The following is a 19,858-nucleotide window of genomic DNA, read 5'->3' on the forward strand; positions in this document are numbered from 1 at the left end:
CAGAAGTTGAATAGAAATATGACTTTAAGGAGAGAAAAGGGAAATACAAAGTCTTTAATTGTTAATACAGAGCTTGTTCATGAATTTTAATTGGATGTTGATGGATATCAAACCACTTGGGGATTATAATTTTATTGGCTATATTTAAAATCATATGAGTTTTATTTGAAACTACCAATATTTATAATACAATGGAATTAAAAACTCTGGCAGCTATTTAAACATCTTAACTAAAGTTAAAACATATTAGAAGTTATCGTTAAAAAGTGTGAAGGTTTTATAGCTTCCTGATGTCTTGCTGCCATTATTTGAATACATTGGTTGGCCCCAAAACAGTACTCACTTTGGTGATGGTACAGGAATCATTGTGAATGCAATAGTCCCCGCTTACCTGTGGTTTTCATCATTTCAACGATCTACTTCAGCTATGGTCCAAAAGTAGTAAATGGCAAATTTCAGGAATAAACAGTTAAAAAACCTTCGTTTTATTACAGTACAGTATTATAACTGCTAGCTTTTATTGTTAATCCATGACTAATTAATAAATTAGATTTTATCATGGATATGTACACATGTTTGTGTAGGATAAAACAGTCTTTAGAAGGCTTGGTATTATCTGCGATTTCAAGCATCTACTGGGGTTCCTAGAACATGTTCTCCATGAATAAGGAAATATTATTGTGCATATTTCTACTTAACTCCTTACATTTGTGTCCCCTAAAGTTTTCAGTGGTAAGTATGAGTCCTATTAAAATTCATACAACCTCATGAACATTTCCCCTTAGATATGAGTTCAGCCATAGCAAGATTGAGTCTTTTAGATGCAATATTGCTTCCCTTTCCAAATTTGTGGATGTTATATACAATAAATCATCAAACAATGTGATTCTGAGCTACAGTAGAGAGGTGTCTGTTGCAGAAATTAACTGGGTTATCTGTTCCATTCCCTTTGGTAAATGGGAAGAAGAGGTTTGTTTGCTGTATTCAGTGGGAAATGCTGGTTTCTGGAATCACAGAGAGAGGGCAGCAAGGAGTCAAGTGGAAGAGGCCAAGCAAGAAGCAGAGGACAGTAAAGCCATGTATTTGGTTTTCTTAACAACCAGAGTGGACTTCAAGCGTTAACAAAGAACATTAAAAAATATTCATAAGGATTAACTGATGGAATCTCAGTACCTGAAGTTCCAACCCTCAAGTTTTTAAGTAACAACTAAGATTAATGCAGGTACATGTGCAGAATTAATAATCTTATAAAAAAGGCCCAGAGAACTTCCTTGTCATTTTGGCACTTAAAAGCAAAGGGAGAAGGCTATTTATGGCCAGTAAATGGGTCCTTACCAGACAACAAAACCGTTGGTGACTTTGCCTTCAATTTCTCACCTCCCAGAAATAAACCTACGGTATGTATTTTTTTGGCAGCCACTATCAGTTTAGGTTAAAAATACGAAGTACCAGAAGACCTTACCATGTGAATTGTCATCTGAATTCCTGGCTCATGTAGCTGAGTATCCAGGGTCTGGGCCTTAGATAGTAACTAGCCAGGTGTGGATAAATAGCTCCATTAGGCCTTTTGGGGGTAATATGATAGCACCATTCCTAAAACACACTGTCCCAATCATTGCCCTCCATGTCAAAGTCCATCATTACAGAAACTTCTTTGTCTTTATTGCAGGACTTTTCAGGGCACTGTCCCTTCCAACACTGCATCTGCTTCTTAGTCCAAAGGGACTTCTGAATTCCATGAACCTAGACACAGATCATGGGGCTCCAGAGGACACTTCTGACTCTTAGAGCTGCTCCCAGCTTTTCTCCAGGTCCATCTTCCTACCCCACAGCAGACTTCTCAAAGCCTATAGCCTCTCTTAGAACCCCTTGGTAAGTATTCCACTATCTGATCCTCTTAGACTCCTTCCAAGTTTATTTGAGTCTGACATTCCATCACTGCAGTGGTGTCTGTCCTTAATAGAGAAGGAAATCACAAGAGTCTTGACATTTAATTTTCTTGTTCTGTTTCCATCTTTCTTTTTCCTCTGTCAATCTACCAGAACCAATAAAATGGAGCTTTCTGTCAGCCTTTTATCTTTCGTCAGACTTCTGAAAAACTCTATGATCAAGACTGATGAGACTCAAATTTAGAATTTTATGTGCTTAAGTATCATGTAAGTTTGCAACTTTATAAGTTTCTTTTCTTTCTCTCTGAATCATTGATTGATTGATTTGTCCACTTCACTGAATTTACTCAGTATCTCAGGTTTCTTTGAGGAAGACTATGGCAGAGCGACAGCAACAATGCAACAGAAACAACAGAAGTGTAAAAATCAAGAAGAAAAAACTAAGAGCAGAAACAGAAACTCTGAAGGATGTTTGAAATTAAAATGCATGCAATCAGCCACTATTACTGGAATTGAGTTGTCATTGGCTCTGAGCCTTTTTAGTAGTCCGAGTAAAGAAGAAGAAGAAAAAAATTACAGTCCCTGGAAATTACCTTGTCTATGTGCTAAAAACAGGCCACAAGTATAGGTATAAGCTGCCCTCGTATTAAGTCTGGAGAGAATTTTTTCTTATGTATAATCATGAAAAATGTGAATTAATATGTAAATTATTTGCTCAATAAAAAGCTCACATTTTGCCCAGTAGTGATTCTGTAGGACTGTTGTTTATAATGTCCCTTGCAATAAACTGTTTCCATTATGACAAAATAGAGTTTCTTAAAGGAAGAAAATTATAATGCACTGGATCAGTAGAGGACCTACACTGAAATAGCCAAGACAAAGATTGAGTTTATAACTACAAGTTATACTTTTAGAAAAAAATCTGGGAAATGTAAGGCTAGGTCAAACAGAATAGTGGACAATGGGGATAGAAGGCTTGTCAGAACATGGCCTCTTATGCATGTATATGTATTATAGGTACATAATATACATGTGAATCTATGCAACACACACATTATTAATACTGCATTTATATTGCCTGGGAGAATCTTTACATGAGTTTAGTTTTCATTTTAGGCCAATATTATGCTGAAAATTGCAATGCCTGAGGGCTCTCTACAACTGAATTTCATTTGTTTTACATTATGGTTTATCATTATTTCTCTTTTTCTATGCGATGCACTTGACTCTGCTTTTCGTAAGTGATATTCAAAACTGTGTTATAGATAACTCACGATCCACTTAATATATGTTGAATGGTGAAACCATGATCATCATAAAAAATTTAAAAATTCTCACATATTTACTTACGGGTGTCATAATCTGTCTTACTTTTGCTTGAATACTAATCATATATAACATTTGACAAATTATTTCTAGGACTTTCTATTCTGCATTATTTAGGTTGCTTTTGTCAATGTTTCATGACTTCTGAAGTGTTTATCCTCATTTTCCTTCAGCATTTTACCACACTATTTCTGTTTTCCTAACCTTTGAATTATTATGTTGCTTATCTTTTGCTTTCTCTGTCTTTTTAATTGTTTCCACCAAACTCTGATCATATTCTTGTATTGTCTGACCTATTTTAATTCTTTTTTTGGTAGCAGAGATTGAACTCACGACCTCACGTTTGCCAAGCAAGCACTTACACCACTGAGCTAAACCCCTGGCTCCCCTATTTTAATTCTTAATTATGTCCTCAAACATTTTTGGCTACTTCAATAGTGAATATATTTTAGGAAAAACAAAATACATTGGCTTTAATTGCCTGCTAGTTTATTTCTTTTACTTTTATATCTTTTAATATTTAAGAGACATTAAAATGAACCATTATTCATAATACTTGAGGAGCTATATGGTTGATAAAATAATACTTTCACATATAACTGAAATGATCAATGCTTTCCTAGTTTATGTGACTTGAATGTTTTTGCCCTGACTTCTCCATATTTGTTACCTTTAATCTTTTTCTAGAGTTTATGTTTATGTGTAAGATCAGTTTTAACATGATACGTAGTATAAAACTGTGTCTTTTAAAGTTTTTCAGTTTTAGTTCACTGAGCCTACAATTGAACCCATCCCTCAGCTAAAGTTATAATTTACTTTTTGTTCGTGCTTGAGACAAGATCTTGTTATGTTGTTTTGGCTGGCTTTGAACTCACTGCATAGCCCAAGCTGGTCTTGAACTTGAGCCAATCTTTTACCCTTAGCCTTCTGAGTGCTGGGATTATAGTATGCATTATGTCATTCTACTAACCACATGTAAATGATGCTGAATTAATCTGTATGCTGAATTTCTGATTAACAGAACTTGTATATCACTGTGAAGCAATTTATTCATTACTTTTTGCTTGTTAGTATGAGTAATTTAAAAAATATTTTATGGAATTTATATGTGGATTTATTACTGATTTTTGATGGTAAAAGCAGTTTGAAGGGAAATGAATAGTGTTAGGGTCAAATGTTATTTTTGCCTGCCAGTTATTGTTTGTTTTTCTAATAGCATCATGGCTTTGTCTTGGGGAGTCACTTTATGTTTCCCAGATCTGGGGAGTCACTTCCTGTTTCCCAGATCTGAATAGTTCAGTCCAAGCAGAGTGAGTCTCAAGATGTCTTCTGGAATTGTTGGAAAAGAAGCCTGATCTTTCTGCTTAATTTGGTAAGGTTATGCAGTTATGATAGGCAGAATAATGGTCCTCTCACATGTGTGTCTTTATTCACTTGGGTTGCTACAACACAAATATCGCTGATTAGATGTCTTGAATACCATTTATTCTTCCCAGTTCTGCAGGATGGAAGTTCAAGATTGAGATGCTGGTAAGTTCAGTGAGAGTCAAGACCCAGCCAGCTTCTTGTTTTATAGGTGGTTGGGTTCTTTTGGTAACCTCACATAATAAGCAAGGGAGGATTTTCAAGGCCTCACCATCCATTGACTCGCCATCTGTTAATAAAACATCTAGCAAAGGTAAAACCTCTGTTATCATTATATTGGGGGCTAGAACTTCAATATATAATTTTGGGGGGACACAAACATTCTTTGATAGCAATTGCCATGTCCTATTCCTGTAGTCTATAAATATGTTACATACATTACATGGTAAAGTGACCTGGTAAGGTAAATGCGATTAAATTAATGATTTTGAGATGAAGAGGTTATTCTGGAATAGCTGAGTAATCCCAGTGTAATCAGCATGGTCCCATAAGGGAAATGTAGGAGGGTCAGGAGGGCCAAGAGACCAGAATGCTGACAGAAATGAAGTAAAGATCAGTTATGAGTCAGAAGCAAGGACTACATTGTCTGTTGGACTAAAAACCATGTATGTTACGCTTTGGTAGAGCATCCAGCAGCAATACCCACATGTCTACTGCTGCAGATGGCAGAAGACCTTCGAAACATTCACATGGCACTGGTTTTAGGTGCATCCAAAGTACAAGAGTTGTAGAGTCAAGAAAGCTTCTATCCAGATTTCAGAAGAAGTCCTGAGAGGTCAGGCAGTACGCCCATGATAGGGCAGTATGTAAAGTTGTGACTGTGAAGCTGAAGGTACAATGGAGACCCAAAAAAGGATGGAGAAGGATGGAATGTGAATCATCTAGGAAAGTTAGCAAGGAGTGAGCAAAGCCAGCCAAGGGAGAATTCACGGGAGCTTTAAGCACCAGAGAGCTATAGGGGCAAATCCACCCAAGCCTTTTGGAGTTCATAACTTTTCACAAATTGCAGGGGATGCTGGAAGTAGAGCTGTGGGATTTAATGTTTACTCTAATGAGTTTTGTACTTGCTCTGTTCCCATTCCTTACTATTGTCCTGTTTATACCTTTTGGAATAGTAATGCTTATCTTGTGTCGTTTTTGTTGGAAGTGTGTAACTTTTCATTTGTACAGGGGTTACCAGCTAAGAGTTTGCCTTAAATCTCAGAGAAGACTTTGGACTTGGACTTTTAAACAATGCTGAAATGTTGTTAATGCTGGCAATTCTTAGGATAGACTGAATGCTTTTTGCATAAAGGGATGTGCATGAGTCTTTTGGGGGGTAGGAATGGAATGCTATGGCTTGCATCTAGCTGTCACTCCAAGGTCTCATGCACTCATAGATTGGGAGTTTCAAAGGTGGCGGGATTAGAGTGTGTAAATGTGGATTAAAAGTATGATAATTTTAATGGGGTGGATAATTGAAGTCCCATTCTGGGTACATATTGGGCCCTGGTCCCTGACCTAGATCCCCAATCTCCCAAACAAGTGTACAGTGAAAGCTTAAATAAATGAGACAAGTGGTATGATTTTAGGGCTCCAAGAAGGTTAAAGCCCTTTAGCAGAGTTTGAGAGTCTGAGGGCTAAGACAAAGACTTCTCTGGACTGCCCATATTTATTAGGTTTTCAAACAAAGAGATGGGATACTGAGGAAACCATGGGAAATGAGCAGGACCTTGGGAGTCACTTCACAGACTTCTCCAAGTAGTGAATTATGCTAATTTAGGAAAACTGTCTTATCTCCATGATGACACTTATGCAAGAGTGAGATGCCTACAGCTGTAGTCTCTGTCTACTTAATTGGTATTTGAGTCAGGTGTCCTCAGCTGTGGCCTTATCTTGCCTTTTGAAGTATGTCTGGCCTCACAGGCCACTACAGGCGTTAGCCAGGACCAGAGATTAATAGAGGTTCACTTACTATGAATCAGCTCCCATAGCCAGGCAAAGGGCCTAGGCCTAGTACAGTCTCACAGATAAATAAAGAAAGCCAATCAGCTAATTTTAAATCCTGCTCAGAGCCACTTCATAGTAGTCTCCGACAGGTACAGATGTCACTAATCAATGGGTTTGTAGCCTATTTGCTATAAAAGGGAAAGGCAGGCTAGGTCTTGCTGCTTCACTGTCTCCTGCCTGGTTTCCATGGGCTCTTTCTCCTCTTTGATGCTCTCTGCCATGCCATCCTTCCTTAGAGTCAGCCAACTATGGACTGAAACTTCTCCAAACTATGAGTTGAAATAAACCTTTTGTCCTTTAACTTTGGTGAAAGGAATTTTGTCTCAGCAAGGAAAAAAATAACTAAGAAAGTCATTTAAGCCACTGTGTTCAAATTAACCTGTTATAGCACCAGTAGGAAACTAATAAAGCAGGACATAATTTTGAGGCTTCTATTTCCTAACTTTGTGGCCCTCACTTGGCCTGAGCCTGAATCAGAATAAAGTTTGTATAAAATCTGGAAGACATAGAGAAGCAATTAGAAGTCACACAAGTGGTTTTTCTGAAAAGATGGCAACTAACGTAAAAAACAACTTTATAAGGATGTAAAAGTAATTGTATAGAAATAATATCTCAAGTAAGAAAAAAATCAACAACATAATGAAAGAATTGTTGAGTATATCTAAAGAAGGCACAGATAAAAAAGAAGAGCATAGGAAATAATGCAAATTTAGAATGAACAATATAGGAAGGAATTACAGTGCTTGACACAGATTCAATGAGATATCTAGGAAATTAAAAACTCCATTGAAAACTGGTAAAATTTCTTGAAAGAAACTGAAGATGGACTTTCAAACTTGAAGACAGGATTGCAGCTAGCAATTGTGAAGGAAAAGCTCTCTTAAAAAAACATAAAACAAGGAACCAGGAAATAACAATTCAATGGCTGCAAGAATACTCAAAGAAACATAATTTAAGAGTGATTAGGTATCAGCAAAGAAGCGGGGATCAACACAAATGAAAATAAAAAGGCTATTTACAGAAGTAATAGCAAAGGCAATACTGGGCAATAAAAGCAAGGCAGGAGGCATCTCAATTCCTGACTTGAAATTATACTATAGAGCTACAGTGATAAAATCAGCATGGTACTGGCAAAGAAATAGATCTGAGGATCAGTGGAACAGATTAGAAGATGCAAACACAACTACAAAGACACTCAGCCACTTTATATTTGACAAAGGGGCTAAACATGTTCACTGGAAAAAGGATAGCCTCTTTTTGGTGTTGGAAAAATTTGCTCTCCACATGTTGAAGACTGAAACTGGCTCCAGGCCTATCACCATGCACTAAACTAACGTCAAAATGGTTAAAGATCTAAGTATTAAAACAGAAACACTAAATCTACTGGAGGGCAAAGGAGGTAGAAATCTTGGAGACACAGGGGTAGGGAAAGAGTTTATGAACAAAATGCAAACTGCACGGGAAGTACTTCAAAGTACTGGGATCTCAGCTTATTAAAAAGTTTTTGCACGTTTAAAGAAGTCACCAACAAAATGAAATGAAAACCCACAGAATGGGAAAGAATTTTATCCAGTAGTCCCTCAGACAAAGGACTTATATCCAGAACATACAAAGAATTGAAAAACATCAAGTCCTCCAAATGCAAAGACCCTCTCCAAAAATGGACATCTGAGATGAACACACAGTTCTCAGATGAAGACATACAAGTGGGAAATAAATACATAAAGAAATATTCACCATCACTGGTCATTTGAGAAATGCAAATTAAAACAGCATTGGGATTTCATCTCACTAGAGAAGGAGTGGCTGCCATCAAGAAATCAACTGATAACAAATGTTGGTGAGGCTGTAGGCAAAAAGGGACACTTCTCCACTGTTGGTGGGAGTGTAGAATGAACAATATAGGAAGAAATTACAGTGCATGACACAGATTCAAAGAGATATCCAGGAAATTAAAAACTCCATTGAAAACTGGTAAGATTTCTTGAAAGAAATTGAAGATGGACTTTCAAACCTTGAAGACAGTGCAGCCACTGTGAAAATTAGTATGGAGATTCCTCAACAAACTAGGATTGCAATTCCTTTCAATCGAGCTGTTCTCCTCCTGGGTATTTCCCAAGAAAAGGTCAAGTGATAGTGATATATGTGTACCATGTTTACAGCAGCACAATTTGTAATAGCTAAATCTTGGAAACAACCAAAATGCTCATCAACTGCAGAACAGATGAAAAAAGATGTGATATTTTTATACATTAGATTATTACTCAACCATAAAAAGGAGATATTGAGGCTTGGTAAATGGAGGCAACTTAAGAATATCCTCATAAGTGAAATAAATGAGATTCACATTTGTAAATATCATAGTCTCTCTAGTGTGAAAAGTAAATAATAATAAAAATTGAAAGAGTAAAGGGAACTAAAATGTATAATAGACATTGTAATAATGAACGAGAAAGAAAAGTACTGAAAAGGAAAAAAAATTATAGGTATGCACATATAACTGTATATATCTTTAAGTGTGCAAGATAGACAACCATGCTACTAATTTTTTGTTGGTTCATCAAATAGAATAATTTGTGCTGTCATTGATTATTTGTTCATTTTTTATGCTTTGATTTTGTAACTTGAATGACTGCTTCTAAGATAACAATATGTAATTTATCAACTAGAGATTTCTTACTATTATTTTTTGAAATTCTGTATCATTTCTACCCTTTTTTCTGTTTTGCTTTTCTTCTATAAATAAAAAAAAGAAAGAAATAAGAGTCAGTCCCTGATAATTTAAATTTAGTTTTTAGAGTGGAGAGAGTGAAAAACATACCTAAATATCATAAAGGGTTAGGTTGGCTGCACTAGCAGTATGCTTAGGGTTTCAGTTAGGACATAGAGGAGGAAGTGGTCAGTTTTTCCCAGGCAAAAAGTTCAGGATAAGAATGCGGAGAAGGGAGCAGCTTGAAAACATGTAAACAATGCCAAGTGGTTAAGCAAGATAGGCATTCGGGAACAGCACCAGCAAAGGCATACAGATGACCTCATGGGCTAAGATGACAGGAGTATACAGGGCGGGGGATAGGACTGTGCTAATGATGACATGCTTGCTAAGCAGTGAACTAACAAATTCACTGGCAAATCATCCTTGACTATTTACCCATTCCATGCATGGTAGGTACAGGATGTATGGTGGTGGTCTCTGCTTTGGTGGGACTGTCATTCTGATTAATCATGGAGACCTCCTGTGGGAAATGGACTTTATTACAGGGGAAACTGTCATGATCTGATTTTTATCATTCAGATGACGGTATGAAGCAGTGTTTGGAGTGGGTACAATCAAGGGCAGAGAGACTAGATGAATCCTTGTTAATTCAAAGGAGAGGAGCTGAAGAAGGGCACTAAGGGCAAGGATGGAAGGAAGAAGCAAGCTTTGATATGAGGATTGATATCTGGCTTGAATTTATAATCTTGGTGACTAATTGGGCCCCAGAGGTAAAGGAGAGGATGAAACCTAAGTGGCTTGAAGTGATCTACCTTGTGAGAGTGGTGCTTTCACTGGCTTTGCGGGATTAATCTGTTTTTTCCAACCAAGCAAGAGTTCAGGGTGCTGACCTCTGCTGGAGTGTGGTGGTCTAGAAGCTGATATCTCCTGAGTGAGTGGTGGAAGTGGGTGGGTTTGGGGAAAGAATTCAGTAATCTGAATTATTTTGATTCAGCGGTTCATCCTTGCCCTTTCCCAATCCACTCATTTCCAACCATTCACTCTAAATACAGGACTTCCAACCTAGGCTCAGGACCCTACCCGTTGGACTTAGTTTTGCCTGTATGAGTGCCTTTTAAAACTTTCTTGCATTTGCTAAGATGGGCAAATGGCATTAAATGTTCCACAAGGAAGATTAATAGTAAGAGAGATGAGTTGTAGGCAATTTTGGACATAAAAAGGTGCTGGCACTATTATTTCCCTTATATTTTTAATTTTTCCTTAATGTTTAGCAAGGTAAATCTTGTTAGGGGCCAGACATCCCCCATTTCTCAGGGGACGTGAAGTGATGACTCTGCCCATGGCAGCTGCTTGGTCCCACTTTTAGACCTGCCTTTCATAAATGGTTACTTCCTCCCAGGTTACTCCTCAGAAACAGTTACATGCTATAGCATCTCTAGGTTACAGAAAGAGCAAGACCAGGCTTAAAGTCAGGAAGGATGACTAGGGAACAATGAGGTAGTTAGATATAATGTAGATTTGGGGACTGTTTTTCATAATTAGAAAGAAATAATAGATGCAGAAAAACCACACAGATCAGACTGGAAGGTTGAAAATAGAGAGAGTCACCACACTGGAAATTCAGCAACAATGGATTTTCATTCTGTAACATTCCCGAATCACAAACAGATGAGGAAGGAAAACTAGAGAACAAAAGAGGTTTGCACAGCAGGTGAGAAATACAATTTTGAATATATTGATTTTGAAATGATTGTGGGGCTTTCTAGAAATTAATAAAATAAAAGACCAACACACATTCTGGAAGAATAGCTTTGGCTCTAGCTGTGACATTTGGAGGGTCTGGCCTGTTCTATGCCACACACAGGTTGTGAGGGCGAACAGAACACATATGAATGCATTTTTTGGGAAAAACTTTAAAGCTTAGGTACATCCTTTATTTTACTGCTGTTTCAAGAATTATAGAATCATTTCTGTGTTCCCTACAGTCAGAGAGAAGAGTATTTTTCTGCTGTGAAGAAGACAATGACTTGCTCATTATTTTCCTGTTACTCCACCCCATGACCCCTGCACAGATGCTGAGGTCTGAGGTTTTTGTGTGTCTCTCTTTGGTGCTTGGATCACTGTGAGTGTAGAGAATGCACAGAAGTATGTGGCAGCATCCCCCAGATTTGAGTCTGAGATCTTGAGACTGAAGGACTTTGCTGCTTTCTGGAAGTTCACAGAGAAGCGAGCCTCAGTTGCGTTCTGCTGCTTGTAAGCGTCTTGGCGGATAATGAAGATCATCTGCCCACTGGGAGGTTGCTTGTACCAGAACAAGTAATAATTGGTCTCCGAAGTGTCATATGTGCAGTCCAGGGTTGCTGTTGCTGCCTCTGGTATGGATATTTCTGGTCGAGACTGAGTGACTTTCTGGGCCACACTGATTCCTGTGGAAAAGAGGTGAGAGAGGAATCTGTTGGGATATTGTCCTGGAGGGAGAAACAGACTTACAAGCTGGCTTCCATCCCCACCCACTTTTACTTTTGATTCAAACCTTGTAAGTCATGGTGATTCTTGATTCAAGCTTTGTGTTAGATTTTTTTCCCCTGTAGTTGGACCTGATGTAAAGATTAGATCCCTGTGATGTTAGTCTATTTGCCTACTTCCCAGTCGAGTTGAATACTAGTAAAAATAAATACATTGCCTTCTTACCAAGAGAAGTGGAGAGCACAAGTGCCCACAGCAAGCTGAGAAGTGCCATGCCAGCGGCTCTTTCCTGTGGGGTGAAACAGCTCATGTTCTGACTGGAGCCTGGGTGTCTGCTGGCCCATGGCCTCACTGCTTCAGAACAGGAAATGACTGTGTATGGGTGGGCTGACAGCTCCCTTAGCAAAGCTTATCAATGTGCTTCATCTTTAGCTGTAGAGAATAAAACTTTGAGTATAATGTCAAGGGAAAAAGGATGCTGTCAGAGCTATAACTTATTCTGGAATAAAAGTGAAGGAGAAAAGGAACTGATAAATTGTTTTCTTGAAGACACAGTTTGAGAAAATAAGACAGAGGGGAGAAGAGGCAAAGCTAATGTAATGACTCAAATTTTCCCTGTAAGCTTTCTTTTTCTCTTTATTCCTCTTTCAGTTTCCTCCCTCCCTCTTTTCTTCTTCCTTTTTCTTTCTTTCCGCTCTTACTCCTTGACTCCTTTCTTGAAGTCAGTATCATAAAGTGATCTCTATGTTTTGATAGCATCAGTATTGATTACGTTATCCTTTGATCAATGCTTCATTTTAATCCTATTGAGAAATTAAATAATTTTGAGAGATAATTAAAAGTGATGATGGCAGCAACAATGGCACTAAGTCTAGAGAAAATCTGAGCCAGAATTGTGGCATCTAACTGTGCCATTATTCACTGGACACTTTTCTTTTTGTAAGGAATTCCAGGATTGGCTGTGTCAGGGAGCTTTACAACACCGATGATAAAAGCTCGTATAAAGACTTTTGTACATGTTTCTTAATGACTGTGTGAAAGAAAAATAAAAATTAACATAAACTTTATTTGAGAACATTCTTTGTTGCACACCTGACAGATTTTTATTGTCATCTCATTTTTCTTCATACATGCATGTTTCTAACAGAGACAAAAGGTCAGGAATCACAGCCCTCATTTGATAGAAGAGGCAGCTGAGCAAAAGTGAAAACTCACAATGCAAGGAGCCATTAGTCTAATTTGCGTGAATTTTCTCTGCCTGCTAAATTTGTGTCATTCAAGGCCATCTCCACAGTCCAGCTTTAAGTGAACTTTCCTTGCTGGTAAAACACTAAATGGAACCAAAGACTAAATTAAAAGCATTCCTGTGTAGAAAGTAGTGACCTTTACCATCTTTTCTGGGTTTTTTACTTTCATTTAGAAAAAGTAACAAATAGCGGGTCTTGTTGAAGGTAGAACAGGTCTAGCTGTTGCGTTTGTTTTCCCAGGATGTGTGTTTTTATTTTATTCTTTGTTAATATTTATTTTTATTAGTGCATTTTTGTGGTATGTAATAATTACCTCCATTTGAGGAATGCATATTTATATAATTTCTTGATCATTGTTGACCTCTTTATTCTCTTTACCTTCTTTGGCTCTTGTTTACTCAGTGATTAAAGTTCTGTCCTATCTACCACTTTTTTCTGGCCGAAGACACAGAAAAGTGGGCAAACACGTTATGCTTCACAATTTCCTCTTTCCAATCGCTGTGAGAACTCTAGAGATGATCTGCTGGATTCTTTTCCAGACTCAACTAAGTCAGGCTGTGAATTCACTAAGGAGGGTCTCAAGATTAAATTTATTCTTGTCTCTTGCCTGGGCTCACTGTGCCCATCATGTCACTTGGGATTCCAAGCCAGAGGATCAGCCTTGGTGTTTAGATCGTTTCCTGGACTTCTGGGTCTGGACAAGCAGAATTTAAATACCCTATGTTCATCATAGGTTTCAAGCTTCTACATAATTAATTAAGTTATTGAGCTCTGCAGATCAAATCAACTGTTGTTCATGAAAGACCTTTTAAATCGGTAAGTGATGCACTCTGTGATGAATAAACAGCCTACCTTTCCTACAATCAGAACCTCTCTGGGAAGCCTGAGGAATTCCAGTGTTCTCAAGTTAGCAAGCATATGTAACAAATACAGCCTCAGGATTCCTCACCAGAGTTAGTTAGGCTTTAAAAAGTGAAACATGGAGAAAAAAAAAATATGAGCATGAAGTGCCTTCCACCATGCTCTCATGGGAGAACTTGTACAGATGCACAACAGCAGTTAATGACACCAGGGGAAGAAGGTGCTCCAGACATCAAGAGGAAGGTGCTCCTCTCAATTGATGGTTAATCACTCATGTATCATTTTGGTGTTCTAATGACTGTGATTCACCATATGAATTTACAGTTTTCTCATCAGAGGTGGTGATGGATATGATTCGATAACCTCCAGAACAGAGGTCCTAGTGTAGAGTGCTGGAGAGATGAATTTGATTGCTCCCTGGGGAATGGTTCTCTACTGCACAGAGGCAGGAGGCTGGTCTCTTGGCTGGGTGGTCTGGAAGTGCAGGGGGTGGTGGAGTTGGCATTTAGTTCTGATGGAGGTTGCTGATGTATTTTGTGCTACATTGCCTAGCTAAGAAGAGAAAGAAAGGTGCCAGATTTATTCTAGATATGATTCATCCTTTACTTGTGGATTTAAAATACTGTTCAAATAATTACAGTAGACAATAAAATTCTCTCCCTCCTAGGTGGTTAGTTAAGATGCACTTCCCTCGTTTTAAGCTAATTAAAAGATAAAGTTAAAAGGTAGATGCATTTCTTTGTTGAGTCCCATCTGCAGAAGACACAGTCCAGTCCTCAGAACCCTCTGGTCTTCTGGGTTCCTGGTGATCTTAATTCATGCAGCTCATATCCACCAGATCATAAATGTGGCTCCTAGAAGCACAGTGCTCTTCCCGTGCTTCCCTTTATGCTACAGTTTCCAAATTCATGAAAATGTGAGCGTAAGCTTTGGAATCTGACCTAGACTGTTCAGATAAATTGGTTTGTTCCAGTTTTTTGGTGTGCGTTAGGAATGGAGAAGATTCTTTGCCCTGAGAGGGGCTGCTGCCAGTAAGCGGAAGCAACCATCGCCCTCTTGAGGCCAAAGAGTCAACTGCCCTGGAGGTTACTCTTTCTAAAGGGAATACCTTGGCTTAGTCACGAAATTTGTTCTGAAACTAATCTGCTTAATATGAGTCTCAGATTTGTGTTTGCACCAAATAAAAATAAATTGGCATGTATAACTTTCCTTTTATCCCTGCACTTTAAAATCAGCTTGTATCATATCTCTTCACGGAAGCCTTCCATGTTAGAACATACTTAGGTTTCCCCTTAACGTTCTCTCAGGAATACAGGGTGGTTATGAAATAAATTCGAAGCATGATCTTGGGTTTCTGTCAACAATTCCTATGTGGCTCGCACTGCTAAGGACAGTGAGGAATGTTGAAGCGCACACCGAAGCACAGGTCCCCTGGAGAGGGGTGGTGGGCATCTGCGAACAACAGCAAACGGCTGAAGGCATCACCAAGAGTCAAACTGGTACAAATTCAGTGCTGTGTGATACTGAAAGAAAGAATTGAAGGATTTGTTTACTAGCAGAGAAGATCTCTTAGAGAAAATGGAACTTTAAGGTGAGCATTATAGGATTAATATAACCTTATCAGACTTAAATACACATAAAAGGGAAATCTATCTGCACAGAACAACCAGTGGAGAAAAGGTTAAGCTGACAATGAATTGAATTTGCCTAAGTGTCAATCAAGAGAATAGGTTCCTGTAAGAAAGGTATATTTGGGGGAAAGGAAGGAATGAAGCTTAAATAATAAAGGATAACAATAGTGGTTATTATCGAGAAATAGATTCAGTGAGGAGTTTAGATTTGGTTAGCTAAGTTTTTAGCAGTGGAAAATATGTAGACATATGTAGAGACTGGAGGTTGATAAATACTATCTGCCTCGCTATCTTCTGAAAATATAGAGATCTTTAAAATTAATCACTTGTGTCTACCTGCCTTTATTACTGTGTTGCAGAGGCTGTTAAGGCAGGAAGTAAGAGAATTTACCAAGACTAGAGTAAGGAAAGGACAGATTTATTGAATATACTGCCAGAGAAGGGGCAGTGGGCAAGAGAGTTCTGCCCACAGGAGCAGGGGTAGGGGGCGGTGTAGGCTGGAAGAAGGGAGGGGCTCCTTTGGTACACTTTGGAAGACCTAGAAAGTTATAGATTAAGGAGCATTGGAAAGAAAATTTTAGGATGATTGGCGTAAGACTATATTTGTCTTCTCTGAAGTGTGAGTACATGGTACCCTCGGTGAGATTTTGGTGTCTGGCCATAGGGTAGTACAACAGTCACTCTTGTTAGGAAAGGAGCACTAACGACTGTTTTGTGCAGGTTTTTTCAACATCTCATTCGGATGTAGAGTACATGCCTCTGAAGTGTGTCCAAATGGCGGTGATCTTAGTCACTTTTCTTGTTGCTAGAGCAAAATACCCGACGCTTAAAGTTAGAGGAGGAAAGGTTTATTTAGCTCATAGTTTGTAGAGGTGTTAGTCTATAGTTGACTGATTCCAAAGCAGAGTGGTGGGTAGCATGGCAAGGGGGCATCACAGGAGAAACGGACCATGAGAAGGCAAGCAGGAAGCAATAACCAGCCCGCAGCAGCAGTAGCAGGCTCCTTTTTCCTTTTATCTCATCTAGGCTTTTGTGTGGTGCCACCCACACCCAGGATAGGCCTTCTCATTATCCACACCCACAACTATGAAAACCAATTAGTGGACTGCAGTAGCCTGGGACTGCAAGGAAAACAAGACCATACAGGATGCATAATTTCTAGCATGAATTATAATGGTCACCCAAGGAGTCAAATACAAAGAAAGTGCAGGAAATCTGTCCACACACTAAAGACGTAGAGAATCCAGCCAAGAGGCTGGATCCCATGGCAATATACTGCATGAGTCCAGCTGAAGACCTGGAGCCTATGACAATGACTCCTATGAGTCCAACTGGAAATGTGGAGTCCATGACAGTGACTCATACAAGACTGTTTCATGGATCTGTGCTGGGAAGGTCTCAAGGTCAGCAATGGAAGCTAGAAAGTCTGTACCAGTGGGATGAAGGATCCATGTCAGTAGGCTGAGGTTCTGCACTGGAGTTAGGAAGCAATGCTCAAAGTAACAACCAGAGCTCCCCTTACCACAGGTGTGGTAAACTACCACAGCTGTCCTTAGTGACAATGAGTCCTGAGCTCCTCTGATGTTGAGAACAGCCATGCTCATATCAAGAAGCCAGTGTGACAAAATTCTGGAGATGGAGCAGCACACCATCTTCCCCTCCAGAGCCAGGAAGCAATGCTTAACATAAGGATCAGAGATCTCCCAAAGTGAACCACAGCCATTCTGGGCAACAACAAGGTCCTGAGCTCCTCTGACGATAACAGCCAAGTACATATTAGGAAAGAAATGAGACAAGCTCCTCCAGGAGAACCCGCACCAACAGGAGAACCAAACAACAACTTTTTCTCCAGTTCTCTTTTTATGTTGGCAACAATCCCCAGTCACTCAGCACCACACTGATTCCATTCAGCTGATATTAAGTTGACCACCAGTTTTTAATCCACCACATGGACTAACCCACCACCACACATCCTTAGTATCCGTATCACACATCCTACATCCAGCCATCTCCCAAAAGACCCACCTATGCATGCATGAGGCTTTGGAGGGACATTTAGATACAAACCATAATAGTTGCTGAAAAGGCCTTTCTCTGACTTTTAGTACTCCCCTTACTGGTAATCATCAGCCCAACAAACTTTACTTTGTAGCTTCTTCTATTCTTCATTAATTTTTCAAGAATCTCTATATTAGTTTGGTTTCCGCCAAATAGATACTAATCCAATGTCTTGGGTGAATGACATAGTTTCTTTAAGAATTGATCATAGGAGGAAGCAGGAGTGAGAAAGTTAGGAGAGTACTACTGGGGTTTGATTCTACCAGGATCTTATGAGAACAAATAGGATGCTTTTCAGAATTGTCATCTTGAAGGACACAAGCCCACTTCTTTTGTACAGTGGCTTTCTCTCTGTGGGCTGTTATTTGCTAGCAAGAATGGCAATTCCCCTGTACATTCAGGATGTGCTTACCCATAGACTGTGAGAGCTTGGATCAGAGAAGATCTCGGGTAGGAAAAGAAAGATCAAAGTACAATGTGGATGTTAATGTTGGATGTTGTCAGACTGAAGTGAGTCTGAGTTCTCCCAGAATTGTCTACCAGGGCTATGACTAAAATCAGAGATAGACACTTGGACATGAGATATCTGTAACAACCTTCTGTTTGAACTACTCAGATCTGTGTTTGCCTTATATTATTCCCACTGTGTCACTGAGTCTTTAAGGTTGTGACTGGTTGCACTCTATTAGCAGTATTCAGTACTGAAATGCTGTGTGACCTGAACTTTAACCTCTACTGCATTAATGAGCATTAAGGCCACAACTGACATTCATTTTCTCCCTCCTCACCACACACTTGATTTCCTTGCCCTGTGATGTTAGCAGGCCTTAATTACTTGCCCAATGGACTGACCCATTTCTTCACTGATAAAGGGTTATTCTTACTGAGCACTTTACCCTTTTCAGCCATTGTTGCTACATTGCCACTTGCTGTTTTTATTGGTCACTGAAATGCCAGGAGACATTCGCAATGCATTTCAGAGACACAATTCCTTACTCTCATTTTGTCATAAGGAACTGGTGCTTCATGATAATTGGGGTCGTTCTCAGTCTATTACCTCTTCTGCCTGGTGGACCACTAGCACCAGGAGTTCAAAGTCACTGCAGCACGTTCAGTGGAACCCTTTAATTCCCCAGTGTAAGCAGTTTCCCTCTGGGAACTAAGACTGCTAAACCAGCCGACCCTTGGGTTATGGAAAGCTGAACACAAAATTTTGCAAATGGGTTACAAAGAGATATATGAAAAGATTATATTTTTGTCATTCAAATTTGTGCCTCAGTAATGTAGATCATTCAGGGTTTAGTGAATATTATTGACTCCCAGAAGACAGATTTCCAATGCTAAGGTTGTTTCCATGAACTGGCTCCATGGGTGAACTTTTTTTTTTTAAAGAGAAAAAACAAAACAAAACAAAACAACAGCAACAACAAAACAGAAAAAAGGGTAGAAATAATACAGAATTACAGAAAAATAAACAGTAAGAAATCACTAGTTGGTAAGATACATATTGTCATCTTAGAAACAGTTGTTCAGGTTACAAAATTAAAGCATACAAAGTGACATTCAAACAGTGACACTGCCAACAGTTCTGCTCAATGATCCAGCAAAAACTTAGTAATATGGTTATTAGTCCTACACACTTGTTTTTTATCTTAAAGAGGGTAAGATTAAACATAACAAAACAGTTCATAAACAATTTAAATAACTACGGATTTCAAAGCAAGTCCACTGGAGATCTTCACTGTTTATCTTATTGTCTCTAGTTTTCTTCCAAATAGTTGTGCCCATCTTTGAATACATACCGCATATTATAGAACTAATAAAATCATTACAGTATGAAGGAGGCTTTTTAGGTCTTCAAGACCTGACATTGGGGAAGTCAATAATGCCTACTGTAATGTCTCTTATTCTCTTCGTAGTAGCTGTCCTTATCTTTACGTTTCCTGAAATTGAACTTAAGAGACTAGACTAATATCACTCTGAACAGTGAATAATACTATTGCTAGATTTTATATCATAATGCTACAGAATTAGCATTGGGTTTCTTAGTGTCTCTTCTTCTTTAGAGTATCTGTTCATCACTTCGTGTATTATAATCTGCTCCCATAAATAGTTTAAAAAATTCTTCCCATGTGTGAATTCCTACATGTATATGTGTCCTCTCTGTATTATAGGGAAAAACAGATCATAACAAGACAACAAAACAAATTCCTAGAAAAACATGCAATGAAAAAGACACATAAGACCACAATA

At 38.7% G+C, this 19,858-nt stretch overlaps 1 protein-coding gene and 1 gene segment (V, D, J or C); both read right to left on the reverse strand.

Moving 5' to 3' along the window:
- The window catches only part of LOC100719991 (T cell receptor alpha chain MC.7.G5-like), a 556,517-nt gene that overhangs the window by 283,670 nt on the left and 252,989 nt on the right, over nt 1-19,858 (reverse strand).
- On the reverse strand, nt 11,292-12,149 carry LOC134473226 (T cell receptor alpha variable 38-1-like). The segment is given in 2 exon segments: nt 11,292-11,768; nt 12,034-12,149. Coding segments are annotated over 2 exon segments (477 nt in total).

The sequence above is a fragment of the Cavia porcellus genome, unplaced genomic scaffold, assembly GCF_034190915.1.
Source record: "Cavia porcellus strain 051 isolate PalLab524CR breed Dunkin Hartley unplaced genomic scaffold, mCavPor4.1 scaffold_26, whole genome shotgun sequence".
Lineage (NCBI taxonomy): Eukaryota > Metazoa > Chordata > Mammalia > Rodentia > Caviidae > Cavia > Cavia porcellus.